The sequence below is a fragment of the Acanthopagrus latus genome, chromosome 20, assembly GCF_904848185.1.
Source record: "Acanthopagrus latus isolate v.2019 chromosome 20, fAcaLat1.1, whole genome shotgun sequence".
NCBI classification, from domain to species: Eukaryota; Metazoa; Chordata; class Actinopteri; order Spariformes; family Sparidae; genus Acanthopagrus; species Acanthopagrus latus.
In genome coordinates, this window is record NC_051058.1 from 9,104,526 (window position 1) to 9,116,817 (window position 12,292).

General features: G+C 39.6%; 1 protein-coding gene across 1 annotated transcript; it reads left to right on the forward strand.

Moving 5' to 3' along the window:
* The first annotated feature begins 998 nt into the window (after positions 1-998).
* LOC119009603 (cAMP-dependent protein kinase type I-alpha regulatory subunit) lies at positions 999-11,794 on the forward strand. The gene is made up of 11 exons (XM_037081022.1): positions 999-1,156; positions 2,723-2,938; positions 5,266-5,436; positions 5,540-5,631; positions 6,350-6,411; positions 6,508-6,554; positions 6,908-7,066; positions 7,171-7,231; positions 7,475-7,596; positions 8,819-8,900; positions 9,180-11,794. The coding sequence occupies exons 2-11, from the start codon at positions 2,765-2,767 to the stop codon at positions 9,350-9,352; spliced, it is 1,143 nt and encodes a 380-aa protein (XP_036936917.1). The 5' UTR covers positions 999-1,156; positions 2,723-2,764; the 3' UTR covers positions 9,353-11,794.
* The last annotated feature ends 498 nt before the right edge of the window (positions 11,795-12,292 follow it).

The window sequence follows — 12,292 nt, forward strand, 5'->3', positions numbered from 1 at the left end:
TAAAGCTAGCTATATTTGTTATACTACAAGTGCATGTTTTCAGTGATGACATGTAACTAAGCGCATTTACTCAAATACTGCACTTAAGTACAATTTTGTGGTACTTTACTTGAGTATTTCCATCTTCTGCTGCTTAACACTGCCACTCCACTACATTTTGGAGGCAAATATTGTATTCCATTACATTTATTTGTTAACTTTAGTTACCAGCGGCAGATTACATGCTGCATAAGAGTAAAGGAAGCGCTTTTTAAAAATATAATCACTTTGATACTTAAGAACATTTATTGCCAGAACATTACCTTTGATACTCACATACAATTAATATCAGATACTTTAAGATACTTTACTTTTACTCAAGCAAAAATATTATAATTATAACATAACACACGAGTGTTATGTTATGTTAATGAGTACTTTTACTTGAGTAGTTCATAGTTTCAGTGCATTATGCATATGATGCTTCTATATTGTATGCAGCCTAAGTAACCCTTTGAAAGCAGAACTAATGCTTGTAGTAGAATACTTTCACATTGTGGTCTTACTAGGCTACTTTATTCAAGTAAATGATTTAAATACATACACTTACATGATTTGTATAAGTTAATGTTTACAGCTTTGTACTTCACTTTATCTGTTTCAGGGAAGATTGAACTTCGCACTCATTTCATATGCTCCTATGAGAATGTATCTATCTGGGGAGCCCACTTCTGTCTTTTCAGTTCCCTCCAGGATATTTATCCCCAAATACCCCCATGGAGAATTTTTAAAAAAGAAGGCCATGCACCTTGCGGTGAGCCAGGATGGTTTACCCCTCTCTAAATAACACCACACAGAGATTCCCGTTATCAGGGTAGTTTTAAAACAGATATAAATCGATTTTTTTTTCTTTCATTTTCTAAACCATTTCCTTGACGTCACGGTTTCCGTACAGGCTCCTTTAAGGTTGCCAGGGGTTACGAGCTCACATGTCAGAACGAGGAGAATTGACGTCAGTGACGGCCGTTGATTGGTTCTCAGCCGTATCCGGTGGGGCAGCGGTCCAGGGCTCGGGAAAAAAAATCGAAGCGAGGAGGATCTGGTAACGGTACGCTTTGAGAAATCTCATCCATCCCGAGTCGCTGTCGAAGGGCTCGGCAGGAATTTACAGTTTCTTGTGAGTATTTGCGTTTCTTCTGCTCGTGGATCATATGACCTCTGGATAGGTGAAATTTGTTTCCTCCGTCTCTCGTTTGTTTATGATAGAGCTCAAGATGGCGTCATTGGAGGAGAGCTTTGCCTTTGCACGGAGCTAGCCAGCTAGGCATCAACTAGACCCCCTCTCTAACACAACGCAGGCCAAAGATAGCCAGGCAAAACTATAAAACGCGTATTAGTCATTTGTATTTTGTGTTTACTTGTCCTTTTCAGGGGAGGGTAACGTAGTGTTTTAGCATTAGCTCGCTTGCTGTAAGTTGCTCGGCTGCAGCCGTCAGCCTCCTCATGAAGCCTTCCTGACCTAGACGGTGTTATAGACGGGGCATTTTCCTCTCACTGTCTTTAAAGGCGACAACATTTACTCAATTTGTTAACCGTTGGATGCGTTGTTATCATGTATCACCCATCACACTCCCCTGTCACTCGTTCAGCAAGGTCATTTGTGCATCGCAGTGTTTTCTTTAATTTAATTGACAGCCCGCTTCTTCCACCAGACAGCAGAGGTGGTACTGCAGCTCAGTAACTCAGTTAGAGAATTAACATGTTTAATTGTACACTCTCACTACCTCAGATAAAAATAACCCAGATTTACTAATAATACAAGTCTGAGGAGGCTTGCTGTTGGCCCTTGTCTTAGCTCTTAATTTATACTACCTGATCCGAAAACAGTATCATTTAACACTTACTTATTTCTGTGAACGGTTTAGCTTAAAGCGGGCCTGCCAAGTTTCCACCATGAGTGCAGTAAGTTGCCAGCCTCATCTTTGATAACATGGTTAGTAATCTCTCCTGGGCCTTTTCAGATTAGAAATTATCCGAATCCTATTATACCGATGCACATGCTTGCTTGGTGCACTTGCAAGTGACAGGGTGGACTGGACCACAGCACTCGCTCGCTCATGTTCTTATTTAAAATGCACATGTTGGTTGCAGCAGGGCTTCGGAGGCCTTCCTGTTTCAGCTCAAAGCTCTCTGAAGAAGTTCATATCACAGAGGCCCATCACATGGTTTGAGATCTGACAAGCGGTTTTGCTCAGTGGCAGCATTGTGACCTGAAATGTTGAAACCCCAAGCAAGTGCATTTATATGTTTCACAGTGGATTGATTCACTGGCGCTCATTTCACCATTGCACTTAAATTAGGCTGTGTGTGTGTGAGAGATATTGTCCGACTGATAGAGGGCTTCATTCAGGCTGGTGAAAAACTTGAATTGTTTTGGGTAAATAAACCCAGGACACACAGAGTGTCTGCCCTAGTTTGTTGTCTGTGGTCAAAAATGCGTGATCACGTCATATGACCAGTCCAACACTCAGAGGCACTCAGGCTTCACAGTGCCAAAACAACACCCCACCTCTCAGTGCATTCGCACTCGGGCTCTATTTTTCTCACATTCTCACTTTCTCTGTCTGTCCGTTCCTCATCACGACCCCCCAACTTTTGTGTTGCTCTCTGTTCATCCAGAATTGTACAATGATCATCTGAAGTCATGCTTCCTTTTCCCCCCGCTACTGTCCACTCTCCCCAGTACAAAGGTTAGAGGTCACAGAGCAGGGTCGCCGTTGTCGTCATGGCATCTGGAAGTACGAGCAGCGAGGAGGAGCGGAGCCTGAGGGAGTGCGAGCAGTACGTGCAGAAACACAACATTCAACAGCTGCTGAAGGACTGCATTGTCCAGCTGTGCACCTCCAGGCCAGATAGGCCCATGGCCTTCCTCAGGGAGTACTTCGAGAGGCTGGAGAAGGTTTGTGTGTGTGCTTCTTTGTTATCCTTATGGAAACCGAGCAATATATACACTTGTATCACAACAGGCTGTTAAGATCTCAGAAGATAGCTAATGGTTGTCGTCATAAGCTTTATTTATTCACATTTAGTCGGACTGTGTGTCTGTGGCAAAAAGAAAAACAAAACACATCTATGATGCAGTCGGTGTCAAAGATGAAACAGTTTCTCACTCATGTTCCCTGAAGCATTTTTTGTGATATTATCAATAAGTTTTGCTTCACATGTTTTGGGTAAAATCTTCTTTGCAGTAGCTAAAAATGATTGTAACATTATCAAAGCAAACTAATTGGCTTTCTTTCAGGCGTGCTGGCCCCACTTAAATGACAGTTGCTACCTAACATCTGTGTGCAGTGCAGTTTATTTTCTTTCCCACTTACTTCTGTGTTTTGTTTCGCTGCAACTAGAGCCCCATTAGTTGAAAGCAACACACACACCACTTGTTTTCTTAGGGCGCAAGGAATCGCATCCCTCATAAACTAAATTGCAACGAAACATAGTTATCCCTGCACAAATGTGTTACCTCTGCATTGATTAAATTATTAAAAACACGCAGACGTTTCTCAAGACTCAAGCTAGGTCATCAAGAGCCCAACCAATGTATCGGTAGGGCAATATTATCTTCAGATATTGCCTGACCAATATTTTAGAGTTTATAATGATGAGAAAGATGCTTAAGGTAACACAGATTTATTGTATTCCCAGTTAAATTTACTGGTTCAGTGCACTGGTGTCATTTTAGACTGTAAAGGTTAATGTTAAACTATCAAATATCCTGCCTACATTACATATCATTGTCAAGTGTTTGATAACAGCATTTTAGGAATAACTGCAAATGAATTTCCCAATCAGTCCAGAAAAAAATCAAGCATTCATAGAGCTCTAGCTGCAACTGCGGCAAACTTCTTACCTCGATGCAAAACCAAAAAAATATCTATATTTGATACAGTCGTTGATACCATGGGGGAAAATTGACACAACATTTTTTTTAATGAAACATAAATATAGCAAGGCTATAACATGACAACGAGATGCATCTTCTCTTTCCTGGCTATTTGCAGAATGTACCGGTGTACTGATACTGCTGAAAATCTGTATTTATATTTTTATTATGCATATTGACAACACTACACAATGCTATATTACAAGATTTTTTTATACAATAAGCATGTGCTGTGGACAACACTTCCCAATGTACATGCACATGTAGGGATTAGTTTTATAGTCAAACCTGGCTGCTACATTTACTTTAATTATCGGTAAACTAACAGACCAATGAGGCAAATAAAGGGTTACTTGATTCAAATGATTATTTAGATTGAAATTAAGACAAACAGCAAAATTCCACATTACCACTACTGTGAACTGTTATTATTTTGAAACTAACTAACAAACAAAAAAGACCGTACAGCAATATTTTGTATCTTACACAAACAGCCAGTCAGGCAAGTTCATAGATCCAGCAAACAAACTAAATAAATACAAACAAAACAAAGCAAACTAAAACAAGCCAGAAAATATGAATTAAAAAATGAGAAGACAGTTAACGATGGGGGTAGTTTTTGCATGTCATAAACTTACATGAGCATTCATCTAACAGCATGTTTTATTAAAGTACAACATTTGATAGCTATTCCATCTCTTGTTTTCAGGATATGGTAGCTAAGAAGGGTGACTATTGTTATACTTATCGAGATAGCCTATATTCATTCAAGCTTAACTATTTAACTGTAATATTCCAGTCTTGAATGATCGAGCACTGCTGTGAATTGTTAATGTGAATTGAGGTCTTTTTAATGGAAGTACTTTGAATGCTATCTAGAGCCAGACTGACGAATTCATCACCAGTCTGGCTGTCAATATATTTATATTATATTGTCATTGTGACTATATGTGGTCTTAGATTTTGGATATTGATCTATCATGATACAACATGAGTGTGTTTTTTTTTTTGTTTTAAAGGCTGCATCACAGCAAAATTATGTTATGTGCTACCTGTTCTACCTTAACCTACTTAGTCACAGCCACATGATTATTTATCAAAAATCTCATTGTGTTGACATTTTGTGAAAGTTCCAGTAGTCATCCTTACAACACTGTGGAAATATCAATATTGAAGTACTTGGTAAAAAAAAAAAAAAAAAAGATATTTGATTTTGTCACCCAGTATTCTCTAGTCTGTATAAGTTGAGCACAAAAAATGCTATGTAAACAACCTTGACTTAACCTGGATGAACTGCTGCAGCTTTGAACCCTGTTGGTTGACTCCATCCCCTCCTTCCGTTCCAGGAGGAGGCCAAGCAGATTCAGAACCAGCAGAAGGCCAGCAGTTCCCGTTCAGACTCGCGCGATGAGGAGGTGTCTCCTCCCATGAACCCCGTGGTAAAGGGTCGCCGGCGGAGAGGAGCCTTCAGCGCAGAGGTCTACACAGAGGAGGACGCAGCCTCATATGTCAGAAAGGTAGACAGGCAGCCGTGGCAACACTTACATCAACTATCGGATACGATGAAAAGTTAAATTTGAGTGAAAATGTTTGAACAAGTCGCCTTTGGTTTTTTTTTAGGTCATTCCAAAAGACTACAAGACGATGGCAGCCTTGGCCAAAGCTATTGAAAAGAATGTGCTTTTCTCACACCTGGACGACAACGAGAGGAGGTACCTGTGTTTAAATGTTTTTTTTGTTTGTTTGGTTTTTTTTTACACTCTTTTTATTAATTTGGATTTTCAAGAAGAAAATGCCAACTAAATCCCACATTGAGATCATTTGCATAATTTGTCCAAGAAGCCAAACACAGCATTAATCTCCCATTTCTCTCTCTTTCTTACACAAAGATGAGTTCTCACACCAGTGCACTATCTCAGCCTCTCAGAAGTGACAACAATGACAGCTGTTGTAGTGCCTGTGTCTTTAAGACCCCCTGAAAAGCCCAGTCTGCTCTGATTGGTCAGCTCTCACAGGCCTGAGGAGGCAACCCCCAAAGTGTTTCCACATCAGCTCTGCCCCGTTTCTTTGCTACTACAGCTGTACCGACTGTATAGTTACGATACCACGACCTTACAGAAGTCCTCGCGGACGTGTAAAGGCTCAGTTTCTAAATATTAGCTGTCTGCATTTCTCTGTGGGTTGAGTGTTTTGACACATTCACAGTGTTCATGCAACAACCAGACTGGTTTTGTAATGAAAATAAATACCTGAAACTTATCACATGGGGCAAGTTGAATTTGTTTATGCTTCTGATGAAAAATTACTTCTAAAAAGTGATAGTCCTCAGAGTATTCAGAATGTCATTTTAAAAGTCTTAAAAAAATAAAGCTTCGATAACTGTGTAACCTTGTTCCTTGCTGATCAATTCTCAATTCTGTTCCTTTCCAGTGACATATTTGATGCCATGTTTCCAGTCACCTACATCGCTGGAGAAACAGTTATTCTGCAGGGTAGGTTTACATCTTTTCAGAATTTAATTGAACGATCATTTATCCAAATCACAGCATGTCTTCCATGCTAATGGTTTTGTTTTGTTTTGCATCCAGGTGACGAAGGTGACAATTTTTATGTAATCGACCAAGGAGAGATGGATGTGAGTATCTGATCCTTGTTTATTTCTAGAAAGCAATATTAAACCTACTATCTATGGCTGCAGCTAACACTGTCGATTGATCTGTTGATTAATTTCTTGATGAATCAATTAGTCGTTTGATCTACAAAATGTCAGATGATCAAACATTTTTAAAGGTTTCATGTTTAGGAAAGCTCAAGATTGTCTTGTTTTGTCCATAAACCCAAAGATATCCAATACATTTCTTAGAGAGTAAAGAAAAATATTCACATTTGAGAAGCTAGAATCAGAAAAATGTGACTAGTGGTTTGATTCATTGCTGCAGCTCTACAAATAATATATTTTTTCTTGGTTTCTTCCCATCAATCCGACAGGTGTATGTGAACAATGAATGGGTGACCAGCATCGGGGAAGGAGGCAGCTTTGGAGAGCTGGCCCTGATATACGGCACCCCGAGGGCGGCCACAGTTAGAGCCAAGACCAACGTCAAGCTGTGGGGCATCGACAGAGACAGCTACAGGAGAATACTTATGGTGAGGAGACATTTGACTGTACCTGCAAAGAAAGACTTAATAAAGCTTGGTTGTTTTAATTTTATTTTATACAATTCCACTAACACAGATATTTTTCTCCCTAGGGAAGCACTTTGAGAAAGAGGAAGATGTACGAGGAATTCCTCAGAAAAGTGTCCATTCTAGGTGGGTTCATGTCATTTTACTCTTTCTTTTTTATAAGTATCACTTCACTGCGTAACTTAAAAATAGATGAAGAGGAGCACATTGCTTGTGTTTGGTGCAGAGATTAAAATAACCTGAGAGAGAAAAATATATAAAAATATCTCACATGAAAAAATATCTCAATCAAATGAGATGCTAATTTCCTTTCTTCTTCCCCCCCCACCCCCACCACACACACACACACACACACACACACACACACAGAGTCTCTTGACAAATGGGAGCGTCTGACAGTTGCTGATGCCTTGGAGCCCGTCCAGTTTGAGGACGGACAAAAGATTGTAGTGCAGGGAGAGCCTGGAGATGAATTCTTCATCATCTTGGAGGTATGTACTCACTTTTGTCACATAAATACGACCTGATGCACCTGGGTTACTGTTTTGCGGTCGTCGTCTGTTCTTCAATGAAATAGTAACATTTCGCAGTGTAAGAGCTGTTGGATCTACTTTCAGCAGTGGGTATTTAAACCATTACAAGTAATTTGTTATCAACACATGTGCGCCCTCTTGTGGTGATGTGAAAATCTTCCCCAGAGCTGAAAAGATCTGTGGATTAATTGCTTAGTCAATCATCAGAAAATTAATTTGCAACTGTTTTGAAAATCGAAACGATAAAATGCAAGAATTTGTGAAAATGCTGCTTCCGGATTTTTAAATGTGATCATTTGTTCTTCTTCTTCTTCTTCTTTTTTTTTTTTTACATTATTGTAAAGTGGACATTTTTAAGAATGTATGACTGGTGTTTTTTACTTGCCTTTATAGAAAATAATCCAAGTAATGAAGATTATGTTGTGTTAGAATTATATTGCAATCTGTATCTCTGTAAACCCATGTTAAGCAGTGTTTCTTAGCTTTTCCGTGTTATCAGATGTCTTGTTTGTGCATTCAGGGGCTCTGTAATGAACATGATTATGTTGTAACATTGTGCAGCATTGACTCTTTGACGTAACCCATGTGGTTTCCTCCTCTGGGCCAACAGCCAGTGGTTGTAGCCAAGCTACTTTTGTTCATGTTAAGTTGATCATATAATCCATTTAGTGTCCTCTGTTATGATTTAATAACATTTCTACTTACTCTCTGAGCTGTTTTGGACATGTCCAGAACAGTATTATAATAAATGTCTGTTAGCTGCTGAGGAAAGGTCAGAAGAAGACGAAGTCCATCTTTTAAAAAACAAAAAACAAAATGAACACCAAATTTTGACTGGTGTTTCTTTTAATTTCTGGTAAATTCTTCCATTCCCAGATAAAGCAAATGTAAAATTAGGACTTAAGATGAGCCAGACTGAAACATAAGCTCCTCCTGAATCAAATGATGTGTGACTCCTGATGCTAACCACTCCACTTGAGTAGGAAAAACAAAGTGCATACACAAGAGGGAATCTGATATTATTACATACAAGTCATTCAGTTCTTTTTTTAAAGATGCACCTCTATACAGATGATAAACTTTCATCTGACACAAGTGCTGATAAGACTGAAGTTGAGCTAAATCTTGATTTTTTTTTTAAGCTGCTTGATGTCGACTGATCTGTGTTTGTGTTTTTCAGGGTTCTGCAGCCGTGTTGCAGCGTCGCTCAGAGAATGAGGAGTTTGTGGAGGTGGGGAGGTTAGGACCATCTGACTACTTTGGTAAGAACTGAAGCGACATCACAACAGCCTTTTATTTCATAATTACAGTATTTTATTAATATTAAATGTGTATCTGTTGTGCACTAGTGGCGCCAAACACATGACAAAAATGGGATTTCTGTAACTTATGTCTCTGACCCGAGTCAGATCTGCAAAACAGAATACAACACTGAGACTTTGTTCTTAATGAATTGTAATCAAAATATCTGCTAAATTGCTTTGCATGGATTTCTGTTTCTTGTCATTCATGGATTTACCGTTTCCTGTGTGTCTCTCCAGGTGAGATCGCTCTGCTGATGAACCGCCCACGCGCCGCCACCGTGGTCGCCCGCGGCCCACTGAAGTGCGTGAAGCTGGACCGACCTCGCTTCGAGCGCGTCCTGGGCCCCTGTTCGGACATTCTCAAACGCAACATCCAACAGTACAACAGCTTCGTCTCGCTGTCTGTCTGAAGGGGCGTCTCTCTCTCTCTTTCTCTCTCTCTCTCTCTCTCTTTCTCTCTCTCTTCCTCCTCTCCACCCATCCCTCTTTCTCTCCTTTCAGACCCAGGGTCCACCAATGCAATTTGCTTTTTTGTCACTTTCTTCTTCTTTGTGTTGGCTTTTCTCCCCCTTTTTTTAAATTTAATTTAATTTTTTTTTGTTTCACACACCGCGGAGATGGTTTTGTTGTTACCGCCTGTCACGCTGAGGTGACTTCTTTCAGCCATTCACCAGCGCTTAAACCAGCTGCTGTATGCTACCTTGTAGGCACAGTTACATCACATGTTACCTATGTTTATATACGTGTTTGCCGGCTTTCTTTTGAAACACAAAGCAGGATTGTGAGGGGATCAGAAAGACATTAGGGTCTCAGACTGACGAGACAGGACAATCAACCTTTACATGGCGCTTTTGGTAAATTTTTATCAGATTTATGTTGTAGATTTAAAGTGAAGAGAGGGCTGCTTCTTCCCTGTTAGAGTTTCCTTTTGACATCAGTGATTAGACAGCGTAGAGCAGAATCTAGAAGCCGTAGAAAGCAGGATGTTTTTTTCAGCTGTGCGACGGTTGTGCTCCATTCGGTTTTTTTTTTTTTTTTTGGTTACCTCCGATTGGTACGACGAGACAACGGCGAGCCTGTTTTTTGCTTAGTTTGAGAGAGCTTGTACAACTTTTTATTTTCTTGTGCAGCTACCAGGCTAGTGCCAAATGTTTGATTATGCATAGCCGTGGAAATGCAGTGCGTGTTCCGTTTCCCCTGACTATTTTTGGAGCTCAAAACAGGAAGTAGTTATCACCCTTATTGTCCTCTTAATCGGTAGAACGACCATACAAGAACTGCCTTGACTACTCTGAGGAAAAAAAAAAACATGATAAAAAAAGAAAGGAAAAAAAAACAAGAGTATTAAGTGTATTTCAGTATTCAATTTTTTTAGTATATACCAAATAACTTGGTCACTCTTCTGCTATGGTTTGTAATCAAAAATGTTATCATAGTATAGTTAAAATGATCATAGTTCTATTATTATCATGGACTAAATGATAAACTTATGGTTTGGAGTGATGGTGAACTTAAAAAAAAATACGTTTAACTGTCTTTTGTAAACATTTATTTTTCCATAAATTCTATTTTAGGTGTCCAGTGCCACAAAGTAAATAAATGCTTCTTCTTGTCAACTGACAAAAACAGTATGTAATTGTATTGTGTCATGGGTTAATTCAACCTTTTTAAAAATAGATCAATTTAATGGGTAATTACAGGTTTATTGAAGTGAAGTCTTGGAAAAAAAAATATATAAAGTTGGTTTATGGATTTCAGGACATCTGAAGTATTTTATGTATTAAAGCATCACAGGTGAGCTGACAGGCAGATATTTATTTCAGACTAGTGTCATCGCTTATTGCCTATTGAAAAAGGTGGCTGTCCTTTCATCAGAGTAGCTTGTGATCTGTTCTCTATGCTTACTTGGCATGATGTTTTTTAGGCATCCAGTGATCCGGTGTGAATGGGAGCGTGCATTGTAAAAAATAAAAATTTAAAAAAGAAGCGTGGCCCTGCTGCAGCTGCGTGCAGAAGCAGGAACTTTGTCAAATATTTGGTTTGTTACTCCCGAGCTTAACTGCTTCTATTTAGATGGCATAAGATGTTAAGTCTGTCTTCTTCTTCTTCTTCTTCTTCTTCTTCTTCTTCTTTTTTTTTCTTTTTTAAAGATCTTTACCAAAATCACATGATGTTGACTTTTGGATTTTAGGCTTAACTCTTCATTCCTGCCTCACTTGTCTGTTACCAGAGATGACGTTGAACCTGTCATGTGTCTGTTTTTCTGTTGTGTCTCATTCAGAGCGCTCGCTTAGAATCGAGATGTATGTTCGTACGTCCGAAAAAGATTTGATTTTGGTGCCGATTGCAGGGTAGTCAGGTTAGTGCGAGAAGTTTTTCGTTCATGGACATGAGTGTATTTTTGACCATCTTTATCTGCACCCCCTCTCCTAACGCCTCGTGAGTCTGGTTACATGTGGATTTGTGTCCACTGGCGACACGTCCCATTTGTCCTCATCCTCAGGAGAGGACTCCGTTAGGGGCGAGGGTGCGACTCACAAATGTTGTTTTCATGTAAATAGCAGCATCATCATCGGTTTTAGTCCAAAATGTTTTTAACCACACTGCAATCGTCCCGGTTTGCCTTAGCTTACCTAACCTGGGCTTTACAGTAGTAGTCAGTCACTCCTGCTAGCCCGACCTTCAGTGAGTTTGTCAGGCCCGCAGCGCAGAGAGCTGCAGGCGATCAGAGGACCATTCTTTTTCTATTCTACCCTGTATTCAGTTTGACCTCCTGTATGTGCAAAGATGTTTATCCTTTTGGTATAGATTGTTCCAGATGGCAGTTTAAGCAATAAAAAAGTAAAAATGAATCAACGTTTTGTGTCAAATTTCCTCCTTTTTGAACAAAAAAAAGACTTGTTTCTCTACTTGCAATGATAGTTCAGGCTCTAAGTTGAGTCATTCCCTCCTGTGTTTTTGTTTTAAGCATTTTGAATGATGTGGAGTTTACCTTAAAGGGGCTCTGTGGAGCTGCTGATGTGTTGTAGTAGTGCTGGCCAGCTCGACTTAGAAAATCTCAAACCTCCCCACAAGACACCACTGAATCTTGCATAGGCCTACTGGTTTTTAAAGTAAAGCAAGTGTCTGAAATTGATGATGGGCACTACAGGGCATGATTTTTGTGATTATATGTTGCAGGGTCCAACGTAGCACTCGTGTCTTAATCATATAGGCGACCTTGTATTCTTATTGGACGGTAGAAGACTGTCATCAAGTCAAGTCTCCGCTGCCTTCGAGTTGAGTCTCAAAGTCCAGACAGCTCTCTTAAATTACTGGTTATTTTCAGGACATGATTCAGGATTTGGGAC